At 41.8% G+C, this 22,762-nt stretch overlaps 1 protein-coding gene across 5 annotated transcripts in view; it reads right to left on the bottom strand.

Moving 5' to 3' along the window:
* FBXW7 (F-box and WD repeat domain containing 7) overlaps window positions 1-22,762 on the bottom strand; it is a 312,068-nt gene that overhangs the window by 184,236 nt on the left and 105,070 nt on the right. For all 5 annotated transcript variants that reach the window (XM_068278997.1, XM_068279040.1, XM_068279050.1 and 2 more), the window contains exon 3: window positions 9,700-10,272. In XM_068278997.1, the coding sequence (XP_068135098.1) occupies window positions 9,700-10,203 (504 nt within the window). In that variant the 5' untranslated portion in view covers window positions 10,204-10,272. The remainder of the gene's footprint in view (window positions 1-9,699; window positions 10,273-22,762) is intronic.

The following is a 22,762-nucleotide window of genomic DNA, read 5'->3' as shown; positions in this document are numbered from 1 at the left end:
ACAATTATGGGACTATTTTCTTTGCTATAAATGTTCTATTCATTGTCCTTACTACACATACAATTCATTATATAATAAGGTTTTGTTTTTTTCAGGTTTGCTTTAAGCACACCATTCATACTAAAAAAATTAAATACAAAATAAAGTATAAAGCAGCACATCACGTGGCCTTGTTTACTTCCTAGCAGATTCCAGTTAAACAGAAAAACAGAGCCCTAGTGATTCCCTGAATATTTTGGCATCACATCAGGTTTCAGCTGTGCCATGTGAACTCGGCACTAGGGCAGTGGTGAAAAGGCAAAAGTTTGCCCAAAGTTCCACTACCAGAAAACACTGGGCTAATGGGCCTTTGCTAACAGTCTCTGAAAATCACATGCTGCTAGCAGGCTGTACACTATCCAGTTCAAACAAGAAAAAAGAAAATCAGTGCATACTTCTTAAAGGGCAGATGCAAGGAATGCGCAGAAGATGATGACCTTGACAAAGTCGCCATGAAGGGGACCCCAGGACACCGGAGCTGCAGAGATAGACAGGGTGCCAGGGGCTGGAGGAAACGCCAGGTAAGTAAATCTTGGTGGTTGTTGTTTGTTTTTTTTTTTTTTTTCCTCAGCTCTGTCCTTTAAGGTTTCACTCAAAGCATTATGGGAAGTAAATTGTCTCCAGACAAGTGATCTATACAAAAATATTAGCAGCATACAATTGGACACACTGGAACACACTATGTTCATAACAATGAAACTTTAACTTTACTTCCGGTGTATTACCTTTGGCTGCACTAATCACTGGATAAGTGCAGTTGTGCATGCATCAAAAGTAGGGTTTCTGCTTTATGCAGCTAATTACTGATGAGGAAGATAAGAATAGGGCAGAAGTATGTACTGTACTTAAGAGTACTGTTGCAATGGTTACAAGGGCAGTTTCAACTTCATGCCAATTTTGAAAATCCTAGCAGGATGCAAATTTAAACGGGAAGATCATTTTTTTTAACAACTCGTGTTGAGGTGTAGCTCTAATTCAGGTTTATAACAATTATTGTACATAACAAAAATAGAATTTCATTTTAAAATGTGTACTCCTGTCTGTTTCAAGTAGTTTGATATTATATTTGCCTGATTGCCTTATTGATTTTAACTCTCTTAAACACAAGGAACTTATTCCTAATATTTACATTTCAAAATTAATTCAACACAAACTCATACTCCTGTACTCAGTGTTTACAGCCATGCTGATAACATTTTCATAGTGATAAGAAGTATAAAAGTATACTTTATAACTGGGAAAGGAAGGTGCTCACAAAGCAGCAGGTAAGAAAGCCAACATACATCAGATGGTGTGTATAGGTTGGATTTAAAACAAAATGCATCTCACACTATTCAGTTAAAACTAAGGCACAGCCAATTGATATTACAGTATTATTATAATTACATTAAGAACGAGATACCAATCATAACACCAGCTGTGTACCCGAATTACACCAGTTTTATCGTAATTCGAGCGCCGGTTATTGCCGGCAACCAAATTTTAAAGTGAGTGCGGCTATAGCTGTCATTCATATTACCATCTATGGCGGTGCCCAAATCTTCCCCACAATTTCCAAATTTACTGTTTTGGTTTTATCACCTGTTCCAATATTGAATAAATACTGTAAAACCCCATATACATAAAGTATATTGTCACTGTGAGGCATGTTTCACACATTGATCGGTGCAATTGTCCTGCAGGAGGTGAGCCCGCCACAGGACAATCGCAATGCACCATTCCATATCAAAATCACTCTGAGGCAGAGTGCGCCAAAAGGGTGATTTGCGTAGCTCTACCCTGGCTCAGTGACATGCTCCCTGCTAGACAGGAAGTACATCACTAAAATATGACTGATCTGTACATGCGCGCCGCTACCGCAATAATCAAAATAGATTCTTGTGGTGCCATTGACTCCAAAGCAATTGCGTGCTGAGCGGTACCCACCGTGCCACATAGTAATCTACTGCGTCACATCACATCGTATCATGGGTAGTGTGGCCAGTCTCATAGACACTAATGGCCACTGTAACGTGGGAGCGGCGGGGGAGAGTACCGTGATACGCCACGATAGTGTGAAAGAGGCCTCAGACGTTGTGCAAGGTAATTATAGTATCTGCATCTGAAAACAGAAGTTAAACAGCAACAATAACACCATCAATAAACACAATGCCCATTGATACACAAATGGGTTGGGGGCGGTGATGCTGCAACAAGGCCTTTGAGGAAACTGCACTGCTAGCAAGCCTTGTCTGCTGGCTATGAGTAGCTTGCTGTGCTTCTGAAAAACGAGTCTATGTAATCCACACCAACCTCTGCAGACCAGAGCTGCAAGTCTCTGCCAAACAACTGAATTGGCAGCTGCTCAGATCCACTGACATTACGCAGAGTAATATATATGCAAGTAGCAGCTATACGGACAGCATGGCTTCCAGAAACATGTACAGTGCACGGCACAAACGCCTCATCTCATACAATAGATTACAGAGGTTTACAAACAAGGCTGTAAAAGACATGTATGAATGTGAAGCACGTAGCCTCCGATGACCTTCTCATGCTCAGACGAAAGCTTTTTCATGCTTTCTCATCCTGTTGAGTGGGACTGCTTCTCTTAAGCCCTGAGAGATTTATTTTCATAAGAAAAATATTTCCTGCTCTTCCACAACCAGTACACATTACAGAGGAAGAATCACATAATAAGTGCTTTCTGCTGCTGTGGTGCAAACACAACTTTAAAGCAGTTTACACATTCATTCACACTTTGGCCTGAAGAAAACATAAATCAGAGCAATAGGAGCACAGACAGGCAATACAGTTAGGTCCATAAATATTATGACAGAGACAACTTTTTTTTCTACTTTTGGTCCTGTAAATTACCACAATGAACTATAAATGAAACAACTTAGATGCAGTTGTAGCGCAGACATTCAGCTTTATTTCAGTGGAATGAACAAATGATTGCATAAAAATGTGAGGCAACTAAAGCAATCCCTTCATTTCAGGGGCTCAAAAGTAATAGGCCAAATTAAACAACAGGAAATAAAATGTTCATTTCTTATACTGTACATGTTTCCTGGCGCCATGCTGTCTGCAATGTACAGAACCAAAATTTGAAAAAAAAAAAAGTTGTCTCTGTCCAAATATTTATGGACCTTACTGCAGTCCCAGCGGTACTTTACAGAAGTAAAAATAGCACACTAGCATAGCACACTTTTATTATTTATGCAAGACATGAACCAATCCCAGGCCCAAAAAGTTACACCTCTTGAGTTTTCTAATTATGGTTGTTATAGGACTTGCTTGCTTGCTTTCCTATTAATCCTGGATTCAATATACATTTGCCTAATATAATAGTGAAGAATCTCATGATAATTCATTGGATTGGTCCTTAAAGTGTACATAAGACATGGAATGCAAAAGCATTTATACTTACCTGCAGCTTCCTCCAGCCCCCTATAGTACATTTACTCTCTCGCCGTACTTCCAGTCCCCTCCGTTGCCAGCTCCGGTAAAGTCCCAGACTGGGCCAGTCGGGGGCTACTATGCATGTGCAGTCCCTGCTGCGCACACCCAATGATCATGCTCATGTGAACGGGAGCATTCTGAGCATATGCAGTTCCTTACAACCGTAACTGCATTCGAGTAGAGCGCTCCAGGTCACGGGAGTGTGATCCTGAAGCTGCGTGCAGCCTGGACTGTGCATATGCAGTTGCCCAGCAATCTGGCTTAATCACAAACCCCACAGTGGCAGAACAGAGAGAACTGGATGGACATGAAGGGAGCTGCAGATTACAGGGGGCTGGAGGAAGCCCCAGGTAAGCATAACTTCCTTTTAATGTCTCAGGTTTACTTTAAAGGTGTGTATATGCGTACCATTAGTGTTGTTAATCAGGATCGCGTTCAGTTCTGCAGGGGACACTGTCAGCGACAAGCGATGTACAGACACATCACTCGGGTAATAGGAGGAGGAATGAAAGCATGACACAGAGCTCAACATAGCAGCAAAAGGCTGCATTAGGAACCCCAAATGTGTCAATGTTTGAGGCGGCAGTATCATATCTAAGTGTGGCTGTACCCTCCAGGAGATGGACATCTCCCAGCTTCTCCATACCAATCACTTCTTAGTGTCCAGTGGGTGCACCAGATCAGCTGACAGATGGTGCACTCACCACTTGCAACTGCCCAATGGGTCTTACAAGAACCAAGTAAGTATCCCACTTCTATAATACATACTCTAGTCAGCTATATTGTGAATTATATATTGATACACTATTCCATAAGCCACTTAAATACCAGGGAAATCAGAGATTTAACTCTAGCTATTCTTGATATGTAAAAAATGTATAATGGCTTCATACATTTCTCATTCAACATTTGTTCTTTACTTACAGCTATTAAATCCTTTGTCCAGGTCTCGTCCCTTACCCCGGCTCAGTTTCTGTGTATTTATTACCAGAACCCAAAGTCTGGCCACTTCGGGATCTGGCCTGCCAATATGTGAAGCGATCGGCTACTGCAGCCAATTTGCAAAGAAACATTTTCAGACTTTGACTGACCGGGTTCTGTCATTTCGGGTTATGGATGGCCGAAGTCAGAAAACTTAAGTGAAACACTGATTCTTTGCATATGGGCCGCAGTAACTGGTCGCTTCACATATTGGCTAAGTCCTGAAGAAAGGCAACCCGCACAAGTTCAGTGGTGGCATCAGCATTCCCCAGGCTCCCCCCCCCGTATCCTCCTCACACCTCTGTGTCCAGGGGGAAAATATACAGGGCAGCCCATGCAGCGTGCCTGTACTCCCTGATGTGTGTGGGGGGTCTCCTGCTTTTATTGCAGCCTCTGTTGCCAGTATTCTCTCCAATATAAAAATAACACACACCCCTGTATATTTCCTCGCTGTAGACAGATGTGGGAAGAGAACACAGGGGCGGTGGGAGACCCCAGAAATGCAGATGCAGTCGCTGAACCTGTAATGTTTGCTCCACCTCCATCATGCTCCCCGAAAGCCTTCATTAATCACTTAAGGACTGCAGTCATAAAACCCCTTAAGGACCAGACACTTTTTTTCCATTCAGACCACTGCAGCTTTAACTGTTTATTGCTCGGTCATACAACCTACTATCTAAATGGATTTTACCTCCTTTTCTTGTCACTAATACAGCTTTCTTTTGGGGCTATTTGATTGCTGCTGTGATTTTTAGTTTTTATTATATTTATCAAAAAAGACAAATTGTCAAAAAAATGATTTTTTTTTTACTTTCTGTGCTGACATTTTTCAAGTAAAGTAAAATTTCTATATACAATTTTGTCTAAATGTATTGTACTACATGTCTTTGATCAATAAATAGACACTTATTGGATTCTTTTTTTTTGTTTGGGTAAAAGTTATAGCGTTTACAAACTATGGTGCAAAAAGTGAATTTCCCCAGTTTGAAGCATCTCATTTTCTGAGCACCTGTCATGTTTCATGAGGTGCTAGAATTCCAGGATAGTATAAATACCCCCTAAATGACCCCATTTTGGAAAGAAGACATCCCAAAGTATTCACTACGAGGCTTGGTGAGTTCATAGAAGATTTTATTTTTTGTAACAAGTTAGCAAAAAATGACACTTTGTGACAAAAAATAAAAATAAAAAAAAGTTTCAATTTCTGCTAACTTGTGACAAAAAAAGTGAAATCTGCCACGGACCCACCATACACCTCTCTGAATACTTTGGGGTGTCTACTTTCCAAAATGGGGTCATTTGTGGGGTGTGTTTACTGTCCTGGCATTTTGGGGGTGCTAAATTGTAAGCACGTCTCAAAATGACCTGTAAAATCCTAAAGGTGCTCATAGGACTTTGGGCCCCTTAGCGCACCTAGGCTGCAAAAAAGTGTCACACGTGGTATCGCCGTACTCAGGAGAAATAGTATAATGTGTTTTGGGGTGAATTTTTACACATACCCATGCTGGGTGGGAGAAATATCTCTGTAAATGACAATTGTTTGATTTTTTTTACACACAATTGTCCATTTACAGAGATATTTCTCCCACCCAGCAAGGGTATGTGTAAAAATACACCCCAAAACACATTATACTACTTCTCCTGAGTACGGCAATACCACGTGTGTGACACTTTTTTGCAGCCTAGGTGCACTAAGGGGCCCGAAGTCCAATGAGTACTTTTAGGATTTCACAGGTCATTTTGAGGCATTTGATTTCCAGACTACTCCTTGCGGTTTAGAGCCCCTAAAATGCCAGGGCAATATAGGAAACCCACAAGTGACCCCATTTTAGAAAGACGACACCCCAAGGTATTCCGTTAGGAGGGTGGTGAGTTCATAGAAGATTTTCTTTTTTTGTCACAAGTTAGCGGAAATTGATTTTTATTGTTTTTTTTTTTCACAAAGTATCATTTTCTACTAACTTGTGACAAAAAATAAAATCTTCTATGAACTCACCATACACCTAACGGAATACCTTGGGGGGCCTTGGAGTCACTTGTGGGGTTCCTATACTGCCCTGGCATTTTAGGAGCCCAAAACCGTGAGGAGTAGTCTGAAAACCAGATGCCTCAAAATGACTGTTCAGGGGTATAAGCATCTGCAAATTTTAGACAGGTGGTCTATGAGGGGCGGAATTTTGTGGAACCGGTCATAAGCAGGGTGGCCTCTTAGATGACAGGTTGTATTGGCACTGAAGTGCAGGAAGCGCAGGATGTTCTCAAATCAGGGTGGCCTCTTAGATGACACAGGATGTTCTCAAATCAGGGTGGCCTCTTAGATGACAGGTTGTATTGGCACTGAAGTGCAGGAAGCACAGGATGTTCTCAAATCGTGACATGACGCCCATAGGTAGTGGGCGGTCGGCAAGTGGTCAAATCCTCCACACAATATAAACCTGTATGTGCAGCTCAGAGTTATCTGACTAGCGTCCGATTAATTATCCTCTTACTACTGTAATATTGTCCAAGAGAAGGGCAAATATTAGGCAATATAATGGTTCCAAATTCCCTACTACATCTTAAGGCCCATTCATCATGTATTCATATGCGTTTTAAACGCTTTTCAAGGCACATTTTTCATCTGCTCTTTATGCATTGAATACAATGGTCCAGGCGAGTTTGGACGAAGCGGGACGGATAACCCAGTGCTGCCCCCTAATGTAAATTGACCCTCCCTCGGTACATATGCTTTACCCGTCTGTGTCTGCCGCTGGCTCTGGTCTCTGTCTTCATACACACAACCCTCATACTTACAAGTGTAATGCATGTGATGTCACACATGCGCCCACGTATACCCTGGCAACCACGTGGGGTGTGTGTAAGCGGATGGAGCCCAGAGCCAGCGGTGGACACAGACAGGTAAAGTATACTGCACCGGGGGAGGGGGGTTGGACAGTGCGTGGGGTGGTGCAACAAGGCAGATTCCTGAGAGATTTCATGCTGAAAGCATTCTGGAATTGGCCTGTGGTGTATGTGTGTATGTACAGGCAACCGATCTCTCTCTGATAAGATTTGATAAGAGAGAGATCTGTCTCTTATCGATTAATAATTTCCGACGTGTCCGATACCCCACCGGATCGATTCCGCGCTCAATACCGGCGGGCAGGACAAAAGAATAAAGGAGCGGAAGATAAGAAGCCGCCCGCGGGGACGAGCGGGAATCAATCCGGGCGCCCGCGGGGACGCGCCGGTACAAAATGTACCGTGTATGCCCAGCATCAGTCAATGTCGATATCTGATGCATGGGCACGTTAAGTAAGGCACTGCCCTGTTGTACCTCCTCCCATCTCCACTATCAGTACATACTGCTCAGCTATTACTGAGCAGTGTGGCTGTGAAGTGTTCAATGACCAAAGCATCTCTCTAATTGGCAGGCAAAGATCATTTGAAGGAACAACTACTGACTGTGTACAAGTACTAGGATCTAAAGGCCTGTACAAACTCTCAACTTTTTAAAAGTCTGAAAAACTACAGATTTCACCTGGTTAGGTGACAATCTTTCGCAAAAATGTAGCCAAATGACATTACAAGTGACTGATAACAGGGGTTTTGCCCAATCCAGCTAAAGGAGCAACTCACACAACTGTTGGGCATATATGGTGCAATTGGCCACACGTGAACATTGTCATTGTTCATTCCGAAACGTTGCTTATTTGATGCATTAGCCTGTTTGTTATGCTGTAACCTGCTCTATGTGTTGATTATTTAATTAAAGTTAAAAAAAATGTAACTGCATCATCAATGGTTCTGGGTCAACTTCTGGATTCCAATGTCAGAATAAAGAGTTTATTATTGCAATCCAGCCAGTTTGTGTAGCAGAACATCTTTTTCAACTACCATCTATGATCCAGCACTTGATTTCCTGCTCCCATCTAGTGCGATACCAGTGAGTTGTAGCAGCCCACTCTCTTTTTCTTGGTCATTTGAATGAAATTGTTCTACTGAATGCGGGCATGTCGTGCATACTGTCACTTTTACTTGCAATGGTAAAACGAGTAGCACTTACTGTAGAGGGGACCAGGAGATACCTGCATCTTGAGATCCAGATAGTTGCAAAAAGGATGGAGGATGGAGGCTGGCATTTCTGGGAGTGCCAGCCTCCATCCTGTTTGCAACTTTCACTTGCGGGCACAGTATTTTAATTGGACGTTTGCAATATCGGTGTGCGGAAAATATTTGGTGTTACAACTAAGTCGCTGGTAAAGTTTTTTCCCCGATGTTAGTCAAGTGTTTTCCGTGACTTTTGTTTGGTGTGTACGGGCCTTTAATCCCACTGTAATGATCTTATCAGCCTGGACAGCACTTTCTGTGATATTTCCTGTTTTTGCCTATATCACTAATGTTGGTGTTTGAATTTGGGATCTTGCATTAAAAAAACCTAAATTATGCCAAACACCGCACTTCAGCATCCAAGCTAGTGGAGAAGGTCACAGGGAGGTCACTCTCTTCATGTGACTCCGATGCTTTGTCTTTCTGGCTTGGAAGGAGGAAGCATCAGAGTTATGTTTCGCCAGGCACAGACTGTAGCCTGATGACCCTGTCCACTAGCTTGGGTGCTGAAGTGCAGAGTTGGACATAATTCGGGTTTCCGAATGCAGGATCCCGTTTTTGAATGCCAACACTATATATCAGCGTGGGAGACAGAACACGATGCTCTATACTCAGAAACTCTTGTACAAAACCACACGAGGGTAGACTTGGCCACAGTGAGTTAAGCGCATACCAACTTGCTCACCTATCCAGTCACAAGCGGTACTAAAACTACACTGAAACTGCAAAATGTCAAACTCACCAGGCTGTGTGATTGCCATATTCACAATGTGAAATCGCGTGCCACCATCTTTAGGGTTAAGCTTCATGTTTTACCTGAAGTGTATGATTCTACTATGGAAAGCGTAAGACGAGCCAAGGTGTGATCTCCCAAGAGACACAACAATAATAAAAACTTACCTGAGAATTCAAACTTACTAATTACCTTAGGCTGGAAAAAATAAACTTTCTGACTAGAATCCCGTTTAAACACTTATTACGTATATGAGATCAAAGAAGCACTTGACAGAAGAAAAAAAAAGTGTACAAAAGTGTTTGTACGCCTACGTCTGTCAGTGGCAAGCTAAAGAAAAATCACAGCTGTTAAAATAGTGAAAACCGCATGCATATAACACCACCAAGGTATGCAGCGTGCAAGTCACTCACCTTTGTTTTCGTGTGAAAAGGAGTGGGCTTTTGGTTTAGCGTTACGTCCATAATGCTGTTGGAATTGGGTAGGCTGCTGCCATTCCTATGTTCATCCTCTCTACTACTATCATCAGACTGATCAAAGTCATCGCTATCCTGGTCCATCTCCTCTTCATCATCCTCATCCACATCACAAACATGCTCCTCATCCTCCTCCTCATCCTCCGCTGGCTCATGTTCCTCAGGTTGGTCCTCAGACTCCTGATCTGCTATAACGCAGCTGTTATTATTTTCTTCCATTTGTTCATGCTGAGAGTCACTTCTCTCCACACTTCCAGGGCCATCCACATCTCCATTCAACACTATGTGCTGTTCCTCCTGCTGGCGTGAATGCTGCTGTTCACCCTCCTCCTCTACTCTGTTCATTTGCTCCTCATCTGCTTGGCTGGAGGAAGCATTACCTCGCACAGAGCCTCCGGTGCGTCGCCTCTTGCTGCCCCCAGACAGCAGTTCCTGATTCATTTCCAAAAGCCAGCTTGCTACTTCATGGACATTTGCTAGACTGTGCGAAGCAGCAAATGCTTTCACATTCTGAAAGAAAAAAAGCAATGTGCAGGAGTTACTAAAACTAATAAAGTACTTATCAAATAGTAAAGTTGTTAAACCTGAAATTAAAAATAAACACTAACAGCAGTCTGTTTCGTGTCTGCAGAAGTAATACATTACAAAATGTGTGAGGTACAGGACCCTGGAGTTCCCCAAGCACCTCTTAGCCCTTGTGCAGGAGAATTGAGATACAGCAAACTAGCATAATCCATACAAGCAAACAAATCATCTGCTTTACTACATTCCCCATTACACAAACATTAACACACTGCAGCACTGCTTCTATGTTCCACATTCCACATACAGTACACACTGCAGCACTGCTTCTATGTTCCACATTCCACATACAGTACACACTGCAGCACTGCTTCTATGCTCCCCATACATTTACACACTGCAGCACTGCTTCTATGTTCCACATTCCACATACAGTACACACTGCAGCACTGCTTCTATGTTCCACATTCCACAATCATTAACACACTGCAGCACTGCTTCTATGTTCCACATTCCACATACAGTACACACTGCAGCACTGCTTCTATGTTCCACATTCCACATACAGTACACACTGCAGCACTGCTTCTATGTTCCCCATACATTTACACACTGCAGCACTGCTTCTATGTTCCACATTCCACATACAGTACACACTGCAGCACTGCTTCTATGTTCCCCATACATTTACACACTGCAGCACTGCTTCTATGTTCCACATTCCACATACAGTACACACTGCAGCACTGCTTCTATGTTCCACATTCCACATACATTTACACACTGCAGCACTGCTTCTATGTCCCACATTACACATACATTTACGCACTGCTTCTATGTTCCACATTACACATACATTTACGCACTGCTTCTATGTTTCACATAACACATACATTTACGCACTGCTTCTATGTTTCACATAACACATACATTTACGCACTGCTTCTATGTTCCACATTACAAATACATTTCCGCACTGCTTACACGTTCCACATTACACATGCATTTACACACTGCAGCACTGCTTATACTGTATGTTCAACATTCATTTATACACTGCAGTTCTACTTAGTGTTGCTCCTGCAGTATTCTAACTGCATGTGGTCTTGAATGTTTAAAATGTAATACCTTTTATATTGTATAATATTTTATATTGCTTTTTGGATAGGCTGGTGAAAGTTCAGTGTCCTCAATGCTCATTGCTAGTGGACACTACAGGAAGTGAAATGAGTGATTGCAACAAAGGTTCTAGCTATCATCCATGCCAAAAAAAAAAAGGATTTAATGTTTTTCTTTGTTTTCACTGGATATATTCCTTCAATTGTTGCCATCAGTGACACTACAGGAAGTTAGAGGAAAGTTTCACTGTGAGGACTTCCTCAGCAGAAAGTAGCAATAACATCATCATTCTGCTACTCTTATATTGCTACTTTTCCAAATCTGGCAAGTCCTGATCCATCTGCAAAGAAACTGAAGGGAAAGAGCTCTCCCCTTTTAAAGGACCACTACAGAAAAAAAGTAATAATGGCCACTAATGATCCAATCTTTTTCATCTAATCTTACCATTTCTATGTAATATAAGGTAACTGCCTAAATTATCCATTCAATATATTCAGCCAGTTTACCTTTACACTAGATAGATTTGGTAAAATTGGATAAAAATGATTGGATCATTAGTGGCCATCTTAAGCAATTAAAATCTGACAGACCTGACCAGCTTGAGGCCGGTTTCACACTACAAACTGGTGATTGCGGTGCGGCAGGCACGCCGCACTGCTTCACCAGAAACAGGCCTTCTGGGAACACTGCGTTAGTACGTGGTGTTCCCTGTCTAGCTATTAGCCGAGCAGGAAGTGACATGCGCTTGCGGTCACTTCCTGCTTCAGGGTATACGGAAATGCACAGAAGCATATAGTAAAAATATGCTTCTACGCATGTGCGCTGCAATGTCAACTCTTTCAAAAAATCAGTGTCGCAGCGTCCCACAACATGGAAGGTATGAACTTCCCCATAGGGCTGCATTAGGCTGTGGTAGCAGTGCATTAATTTGACACGCCACCCCAGAAAGGGCTCTCAGACTAGTCCATCTCCTCATGGGGGATTCTCAGGGTTTACTATGTTTTTAAAAGCATTTCCTGAATGGCAGATGCTAAGTTTAGCTGTCAAAATAGTAACATACCAGCCAACCTCCCGACTCGCTTGCACACTATTTTGGCAGTTAGAAAGCAAGTGCCATTCAGGGAATGCTTTTAAAAACAAAGAAAACCCTGAGAATCACCCATAAGAAGATGGACTAGTCCAAAACCTGTCGGTTCTGTCAGATTTTAACTGCTTACTTTTTTCACTGTAGTGGTCTTTAACCTTGGTCTCTTTTCTCTGACAGCCATTATGTCACTGCAAGAAGGCCTAATACACATGTTCAGAATGGCAGCTCACTGATATTTACAATCAATGATCCAATCAGTGATCGGACAAATATCTATATCAAATGTACAGATATGTAGGAGTGCAGTTCCATTTGTCTTTTCTTTCTATGCAGTTTCTTTCTCCTCAGGGTCAAGTCATCATTCACATATGCACACAGTATGACGAATATTTATCTAGATGTGAGATTGCGCAACAACTGATCAAACATTTTGGCATTCCAATTTTCGGACCATCTAATCACCTGTGTATCCCATTACTACACACAATCGGTCAGCAAATGTGTGCAAAAGTAAGCTAGACTTGTCCCAGTCAGCTAGACTTGTCCCAGTCAGCAGCCCTCTTAAGATAAAGAGCTGCTATGGAAGGCATTTCTGAGCTTTTTATTATTATTTTACACAAAGAACAGTAAAACCCAGCTATCCAGAAATCAGTAATCCAGAACTCTCAAGGAACCAGAGAAAAAGAAATCCTGGCTTTGCAGGATGCATAAATCTACTTTTACACCTCTTTCTACAGTAATAAACCTCTGTTACAGTTAAGTCTGTCCTTTGTCTTAATTTGTTTTTAATTACTGTATTTCAACATTAGTACAGAGTTTATAGTAAGTACAGTGTTTCCCCCCAGGCTCTTTTAGCCGGGTTCTCCACCCGGCTAGTTTTGGTGAGCACCCGGCTGTCATCGGCTCACCTCCTCCTCTGTTGTGAGCAGAGTTATGCAGAAAAGCTCCAGCTTTCCATTCTCTCATCTCGCCCCACTTGGCTATTTTTTTATGCCACCCGGCTACTTTTACATGCCACCGGCTGGAAAAAAAATCAGGGGAGAACACTGAGGAATATAGTGTGGGGTATAGTACTGTTGTTTTTTTTTTTTAGCTAGGCCTATTTTTAACATGGACTCTCAAGCAACTAAAAAACTACACTTATCCAGCATCAGCCAATTCTTATTGGTGCGGGAAAATGGGGGTTTTACTGTATATTGGAGATTCTGCTATTACAAGAATGACTATAGAGGTAGCACAGAGGTATTCCCTTACATCCATCCTTATATTTTGGTTGCTCTGATGGGTCCACTAAACACATTACCAGTAGGGATGGTCAAGGAGCTTAAATCATTCTGAGTTGATACTAAGTTTGTTCCAAGGAATGCAACTAAAAATTGAACCAATCAAAAGCAGCAGCATCAGCAATATTTGAGCCGTAAACAGGCAAAATGAAGATTTCCCTTTTTAATGAATTAGGTCAAGTGCTAACTGCTTGTTAACATCCATACAGTGTATGGATGGGATCATCAGATAAACAAGATAAACACCACTAACTAGAATGACAAAGCTTTAATGCAAACCTTCCTGTATAAATTGGTCAGGGGGTGTATATGCAAGCTCAGCTCACTTCTCAAGAGGGTTATGTACACAATTCAATTAGATGAATCCAGCAGGGAGTTTCTCTAACCTACTCATTCAAAAGCTATGGCATCAGCAGTTAGGCCGTGTTCACACGGGCATTTCTAATGGCTGATTTGTTGATAGTCAGCCAGGCAAAACTCTGTTGTGAAAGTCCCATATAAAAGTGGGATAGGGCACACAGGATTGTCACAGGTAACAACTGCATGTCTGTGCATTTAACGTTCCCCACAGCATTCTGCTTAATAACATTCTGCTTACAATGGAAATCCATGGGAACGTCTGCCAAAACACTTAAAAAACACTAAAGGCATTTTCTACGTATTTGGCAAGCTTCCACAGTACAGAATGCTAACCGCTTCTAGTGAGTTACATGACTGGCTTTCCTGCAGTGCTTGACAAGGAGTAACAAATGCTAAAATGCTTCAAATGCTCAATAAAATGCCAATCTTTTAATGACATATTACAATCAGAGTCAATAATACCATGGTGTCAGACAGCATCATATAGAAGCGGTGTACAGTGGTGAATGGAAAGCTTGAGGTTAGACGAGTAACGTATCCCAATAAGCATTGCACATAAACCATTTTGCATTATTTATTATTTTATTGTCTGGCTGCCTGAGATCACAACAATTACTTCTTGTGTGATCAGATGCAGCTTGGCTGGCCTGAGAAGTAGCCCATAAGAAGTCGAAACTCCTCCCCCCATCCCATCATCACCTATAGGAGGAAGTCAGGGTGGCACTTGGCAGGAAACACCAGCCAGTCTTATGTTGTAAACACAGACCTGACCCTCCTCACAGGAAGAAGCAGAGGGAGATGGTTTGTCACGTGTTACAGAATGAGCGGGCACACAGGAATTAAAACTCAGTGCCTGTCTGTCTACAGAGCAGCAAATTCAACATGTAGAGGAGGTGAGGTACCTCAACTGATGCAAAAGAGTGTGAATGTTTGGTTGGTTCTGTGTTATTAACATTATGAATGCGATGACCAACTGCACAGAAAAAGGTGAGAGACCGTGAAATAACTGTGACTGCATCATCCATTTACATGAGCCACTCGAGTTACAATTAAAATGTATTTTTAAAACAATCCTCATAATTAGGTCTAATATTGAAAGAAAGTGAATTTGTCAAATAAAAGGAGAAATCCTCCAGAAGCAAAACCTAAAAGTATGTGGTGATGCAAAATGTACCGTATATACTTTATATACCTGAACACAACCAGATCTGAGTAAAAATTGAGACCAGCACACATCCACACACTGTTTGTCTGTGAGAACAAGTAAAGGTTCAGACACTATAAGCCCTTTTCTCAGAAAAGCACTGATAGTGTACCTGAGCCCTAAAATTCTGGATTCACACTAGTTTACACTTGAATGCATTTTTTTACATGCAGACATAAACTGACAGCAATGCAGCACTGACAGAAAACCTGTGCAGAAAACTGATAGACAAGTGTGAATCCAGCCTGACCCCAGATTTAAACCAAGAGGCACATTCCTCGCTAACAAAATGGTAATCCCTCATTTAGTGCAGAGAGGGCAGCAGAGCATTCTGGAGAGGGATTGCTACAGGTCCCTCTATGGGGCTCTGCTGAGATTAAACCATGATTTAGGAATGCCTGCCTGTGTATACTGTGGATCCCACTGCTGTGGCCAACAATAGTAAAGGTGGCCATACACGTATAGATGGCCACCAGATTCGACCATCAGATAGATTCTCATCAGCTGCCGGTCAGATCAAATCTGACCAAAATTTGATGTGTGCCACACACTAGGGACAGATTTTTCAAAAGATTTCAAAATTAAATGCAGTAAAAATGTATGGAACCGAACGAGAATAATGAGAAGCGTATGTAAAGAAACAAAGTGGTCGTGTTGATTGGTTCAAAGTTTTTATTTGATGTTGTTATATAATCTTACACATAATTTATAAGTTTAGTAAGAACAGTCATCTTCATAAGCTTATGCACTCTTACAGGAAGTGAGTATAAAGATATATGATATTGTATATGCTACATAGCTTTGGCCTACGAAAGCTTATTTTATATGCTTTTTCCTGTATTAACGGCAAAGACATATGGTTTCACACCATGACAGGATTTTGTACTGTTCAAAATTTTGACAAAGATTATTCAAAAAAAAAAATGTATGGAACCACAGCGTTGCACTGTTTAGTCCAGAGCAACGCTATGACCCATCAATCTGCTGCCTTCTTAACCTGCCACAGATCGACCTAGATTTTCCATCCAGACCGATCAAGCTATTTGACCGATTTTGGCTGGAAATCAATTGGTTGATCAAGCAGGCTGCCCGCTGCATCAACTTCAAGCAGATTGGACCAGAGTGATCGAATGGGACAGATATATACGGCCAAAATCAGGAAGTATATAGCCACCAAAAGACTGGCTGAAGACCACATCAAAAAGATCCAGAAGACATGGCAGAGGGACCAAAAGAACATATTGGTGGACTAAGGAGGCCCAGTGACTGGATCCAGGAGAGGCTTCTATACCCATCCCATCTGGCAGACTCTAATGCACTCCTTACCTTACAGAAGGATCAAGATGGTGAAAGCAGCTGGTGGGTAACTATTTCATGAATAGAAGACATCTTAATCATTTCCATAGTCCATTACAAAAAATACAGCATTCCTTTACAAGACCAGTTACATTAGCAAAATCTTTGAATCAGTTCACTACCTAAAATAGTAACATATCCAAGTACACTAGCTAAAAGATCTGGGAAAATACTGTAATAGTAGATGCATTCCTGAAATTCTCTGTTGCACACTAATCAGCCTAAAATGAACAAAACAAACATTACAAAGAGCCACTGAAAGTAGATTTACAAACATCCACACAACATTCTCTTCCACCAAAATAGCTGGTAACTTTCTCCCTGAAGAGGAGTTTATTACAAGACTTAATGACTAATTTAGGATTTAATTAGGGAAAGACAGAATATCTGCAACTGAACACAGGCCTTATAAAGCATGACAATTCTAGCTTTATTGGGATGCTATCTTTATGTATCCCTGAAAGCATTTCACCACTAACAAAATGGACAATAAGAGGGAAAAAAAAACATAGCCTTTAACACTATCCCGACTATCAAGACCACAGCAACATATGGTTAGGTCAACTAGCCTTCCTTTCCAAAAGAAAATCAGCAATTGCTCTAAAAAGTGTTATACTAAGTGCTGCTATTCACTTCTCTGCTCTTTTCCCAAATGGGAAGGTGCAGCTGAGCGCCCTGTAGTTTGGCCACATCCATTGATAAGAAAGAGAGAGTGTGATAGCTAGTTTACTGAAATCAATGGGTATACATCCAAATGTTCTGCAACTGGCTGAGAGGAGGCGGAAGGGGGAAGTTGAGGCAAGTGCTTGTTATGAATGGATGGACATGTTATAGACCAGGGTTGTGGAGTCGGAGTAATATTGGGCACATGGAGTCGAAGTCGGTGGTTTCATAAAGAGAGGAGTCGGATGACTTTTGTACCAAATTCACATCCCTGGCAAGTATTAGACTAAGGATTCGGAGTCGACAAGTCAAAGCAATTTTTGGTACCTGGAGTAGGAGGTTTCATAAACTGAGGAGCTTTGTGCCAACTCCACAGCCCTGGTAAGTATTAGACTAAGGAGTCGGAGTGGAGGAGTCGGAGCAAATTTGGGTACCTGGAGTCAGTGGTTTCATAAACTGAGGAGTCGGATGATTTTTGTACCAACTCCACAGCCCTGTGACAGACAATGGTCCATATGCAATTAACTTTTTCTCCTGAATTTTTTCCTAGGAGATAATTTTTTTATCTTTCCTTGAAAATAGCGCTTAAGCACTTTGCAATTGAGAAAGTACCAAAAAGTAAGTGAAAAAGTGCTATCAAAATTATTTTGAGTATTTTCTTGCTTGCTGGTGGTTTTATGCTTCTTGCACACCAAGACGTTGCATTAGGTGGCACGTTAAGGTCGCATAACGTGCACCTAACACAACGTATGGTGCTGCAAGAGCCGACGGTAGAGTGAGCCGCGTTAGGCGGCTCGAGTCCTATAATGTCTCCCAGAGTGGCGCTGATTGGCCAGCGGGACCACGTGATGCGGAGCGAGACACTCCGCATCACGTGGTCCCGCCGGCCAATCAGCGCCCGCCAGTGCAGTGAATATTAAGTAGCCATGTGCGCGGCTACTGTAGCTGGCTCTCCCCGCCTCCTCTCCGCCCCCCACTGCGCATGTGCAAACAGTCTAACGCGGCTATAGCCGCTCCAACGCCGTAGCATGCTGCACTTTGCACAGAACGTGCAGCGTTACATGTAACGCAACGTGGGCTGTGTGAACAGCCCACTTGTGTTACATTGCTGTGCGTTGGGGGAGCGTTACAGGCGCACTAACGTGCGCCTGTAACGTCTTGGTGTGTAAGCAGCCTAAAAGGCATTTTATTGATGCTTAGAGCTGTGAGGCGCTGACATCATTTGTGGGAGGGGTTTCACCACAAAATCAGCCATTCAGAGCCTACTGATGATCCATTTGAGAAAAGGAATAGATTTCTCACGGGAAAGGGGGTATCGGCTACTGATTGGGAGGAAGTTAAATTGTTGGTCACGGTTTCTCTCTAAAGTGGATCTGAGATGACTCATTGCATAATTGTGCTCCTTTCCTATTGTTTATAGGGCATTCCTCAAGCCAAATACTTTTTTATTTTTTGTTTTAATACTCTAATTCCCTATAAACTAAACAAGCCAAGCCCACAGCTTTTCAGAGAGCCAAGGTACTTTCAGACTGTAGCAAGGGCTCATGGGAGCTCAGTCTGGGCAGGAGGAAGGGGAGGTATTACTAGCCAGAGATTTCAGAGGCAGATGGGAGGAGGAGGAGGGATTAGGTTTTTTTGCTCAAGATGCAGATAAGCCTGCCTCTGTGTAATGTTTACAAACAACATGGCTGCTGTCATTGTATCACAGGAAGGAAGAATCATATTCTATTAAAGCTGTTTGCAGCTAGATTTGCTGTGTAAACCATCTACACTTTAGATAAGATATGTAGACAAGCTACTTGTTATAGTTAGTTTTTCATCTCGGATCCACTTTAAGTTTCATCACAGTTATACATTAATGTTCTCTTGAAAGTTCTAAGGACAATGTGTCAGCACTATATACATGTGCTAAAATTACAATTACAGTAGGGTAGGAGAGATGGTTTTCAATTCAAAATCTTGCACAATGCCATATAAATAAAATAACACAGCAAAATATGTTATGCATCATCCTGTGTTGAAAAGTGCAATTTAAATGGATATGGCAGACCTGTAATAGTGCACAAGACCTCTTAGCACATAAAGCATTTTTCTAAAATGGAGAGCTCTCATCTGTAGTAGTACCTTGAACTTAGCATAATCTCTAATGAAAAATCATAAAAGGTGATCACTCACAAAGGTAGTCAACTTTGGTACGTTTATCATATAGAAAAAGTACAGTACTGGCTTTGTGGGGTGCAAATCTATTGAAAGTATCCATGTAAATGGCAAAAATAAGGGGAACACACTAGGCAGAAACGCCAGAATAGCAGAAAACACTAGCATTTTTGCAGCTAATGCAAGTCTATGAGCAGCACGTAAAATGCATATATGTGCATTTTACATCGTGCGTTTTTGAAAACGCATAATTTGCTGCATCATTTTACAAAACACATGTAAAACGCCCATAATGTATCTGAATGGTGATGCACGGGAGTGCGTTTTTACATGTGTTTTTATTGTTGTTATATAATATATGTAATATACTAATATATGTTACTTTATTGATTATTACTGTGCAGAGAACCATAGTCTATATAAGATGAGTTGAGCAAGGTAAAAGGTAAAAGACTACTTGCTATTCAGACACAAAAGGCATAAGCAGCAAAAATATGAAATGCAGGCCAGAGGCTGTCAAAGTGTGAATGTTGTTATTCAGGACCTTCTGGGAATTTGGCAGAAGTAACATTTCTGCTGAATTAAGTTCTCAAGAGCTTCTATTAAACAGTCTGGTAAGCGCTGGGCTTGTAATACTACATTTCATGTGGAGTACTGAGATGTAAACACTGAATAATCACAGGAAAAGAATCTGCATTATACAGTGACAGTAGGCAACCTGATCATTGTGAGACAGACCGTTAATTAACATTTTACACATGTGCCGCTGGATGCTGGAAAAGACAGAACTCTTCACGTCTTGAGGAAGCAACCAATTTCCTTCAGACTTTCAATGCCAGCATGGTAAGCAAGCAGCAGAATGCAAATTCTTGTAACATTCCCTGCACAGCCTATGCTACAGGTCCACCGATATCAAACAGACATCCACAGATATCAAACCTATGCAGAATTATAAAAATGCACACTAAACAATGCCAGTAGTTTCACGTTTATTCACGGAAAGCTTGAGTCAGGGGACACACTTGTCTTTCAGTTTTCTGTGCGCTTTTTTCTGCACACTATTATTATTATTTAGTATTTATACAGCGACAACATCTTCCTCAGTGCTGTACAGAGCAGGGGCGTTGCTAGCCCTAAAGATCAGAAACACGAGTGCCGGATCTATTCTGGGGTGCCCCGGATGTCCCCCAGGCAGAGTCACCTGTGTTATGGCGGGCATGCTGGGAGCTATGGTGCATCAATCGGAGGTATGCTGAAAGCTGTGGTGCCAGTATGTAGGCATACTGGGTACTGTGGTGCCATGCTGGGTTGCTGTAATGCCTTTATGGGGGCATGCAGGGAGCGGTGTTTCTTTTATGGGGACATGCTGAGTTGTGGTGCATCAGTCGGGAGTATTCTTCTTGCTGCTGTATGTTTAAGTGACACTGCCTATTTATGTGATATGCTGTAATTTATTTTTTTTATTACTATTTGTATTAATGGAGAGGGGGCTTCATCCAACATTTTTCTGGGCAGGCCTACTTAGACCGCTGTTAAGTTCATGTAAATTTGGCTCCACCCAAGGCCGCACCCACCTTATGGTGCATGGCTACACCCATTTTCCAGCTGGAGTGCCCAAAAGTGCCCCGGATCTCTTCAGATTCTAGCAACGCTCCTGGTACAGAATATATTGTCTTGCCACTTAACTGTCCCTCAGAGGGGCTCACAATCTAATCCCTACCATAGTCCTATATGTCTATGTATGTCTCCTGTTTGTATGTATCATAGTCTAGGGCCAATTATCTGTATGTTTTTTAGCAGTAGGGTATTGTACCGTGTTAGCCATCAGTAAAAGCAAGAAGTTATAAATCAGGATGATACCATTTATTGGCTAACTAAAATTTAGTTAGCCAATAAATGGTATCATCCTGATTTATAACGTCTTGCTGTATGTTTTTGGGATGTGGGAGGAAACTGGAGTGCCCTGAGGAATCCCAGACTGACACGGGGAGAACATACAAACTCCATGCAGATAGTGCCCTGGCTGGGATTCAATCCATCGCTGCAGGGCTCAGTTACCTGCAAAGCATTTCATAGAAATGCATGCTTCCTTTGAATGTGCAGAATTCTTATCTATTTAAATATATAGTAATGTTCATGTGCCCTTACCTGCTCTCTGCATCTCCTAAAGCCTTCCATGTGGCAGAAAAAAGGGTAGTCAAGGTCAATAGCACTACTTGGAAATAAACAAATATGCTAAGTAATTTGAAATCTGATCAAGAATTGATCAAACTGCTGCCAACACTAATCTTAAAATAACTGACAGAGTAAAACCTGATGTGGTTGTTTTTCTCCTGCCATTTCTTCCCCCCCCCCCCCCCCCCCCGATAAATTTACCATTGCCCTAAATCACCATTTTGAGGTAGAATTTTATCGGTGGGGTATATTGGGGTCAGCTGATCACTGGCAGCTTTGATCAAAGTGATTGAACCTGGTGGAAATACTGACCCATGCATGGTTACCAATTATTACGTGCTGGTAATGGTTCCCATCATTAGCTGCACAGCAGCCTCGTGTTCTGAAATGATCAGAAAGCAGCATCAGAGAACAGAGCAGAGGATAAGCTGCAGTCAAGGCTTTATTCTGCAGCTGCATATACAAAATGGAGCTCTGCAGTCTTCCTTACAGCAGCAAAGTCAATAATATAATATACAGAAAGCGGCGTTATGTTAACCTAGCTTTGTAATACTGCTTTACAGTAATGATGAAGCCAGACAGTCTGTGACATTCACCTAATCATCAGTTCATCGATGTCCATGCTGAAGTAACCGTCAACCACATAATGAAGATAAAGAACATAATTGTTTTCCATAATGCAGCTTCATCTCCCACAGTTCAGCATCAGATGCTATATAAAGCCAGTGATCTTGGGTGACTTAGACAGGGGGCTGGGCAGAGCAAAGTAATGTATTGCGTTATGTCATTTATTTTCAGTAAGCCAACAGTACCCAACAAGGACAAACAGACCACTATCCCGCAAAGCAGCAAACTGTGCATCTCCAGCAGATTGTGTGTCATATTTATTTCTATAATTAGACATGCTGTGAAAATGGATTGCCTATAAATACTGTTATGTACATAAAACAGGAAGAACGCTGCAAGGCTTTCACTGTAGCCCCACCTCATGCAACGTGGTAGGATGTGACACCAAGTAGTGTTGGGAAAGAACACATGGGTGCGTTTATTTTATTCAATAAAGCAGAATGGTAC

This window comes from Hyperolius riggenbachi, chromosome 1 (genome assembly GCF_040937935.1).
Source record: "Hyperolius riggenbachi isolate aHypRig1 chromosome 1, aHypRig1.pri, whole genome shotgun sequence".
Lineage (NCBI taxonomy): Eukaryota > Metazoa > Chordata > Amphibia > Anura > Hyperoliidae > Hyperolius > Hyperolius riggenbachi.
This window is presented reverse-complemented; position numbering and strand designations above follow the sequence as displayed.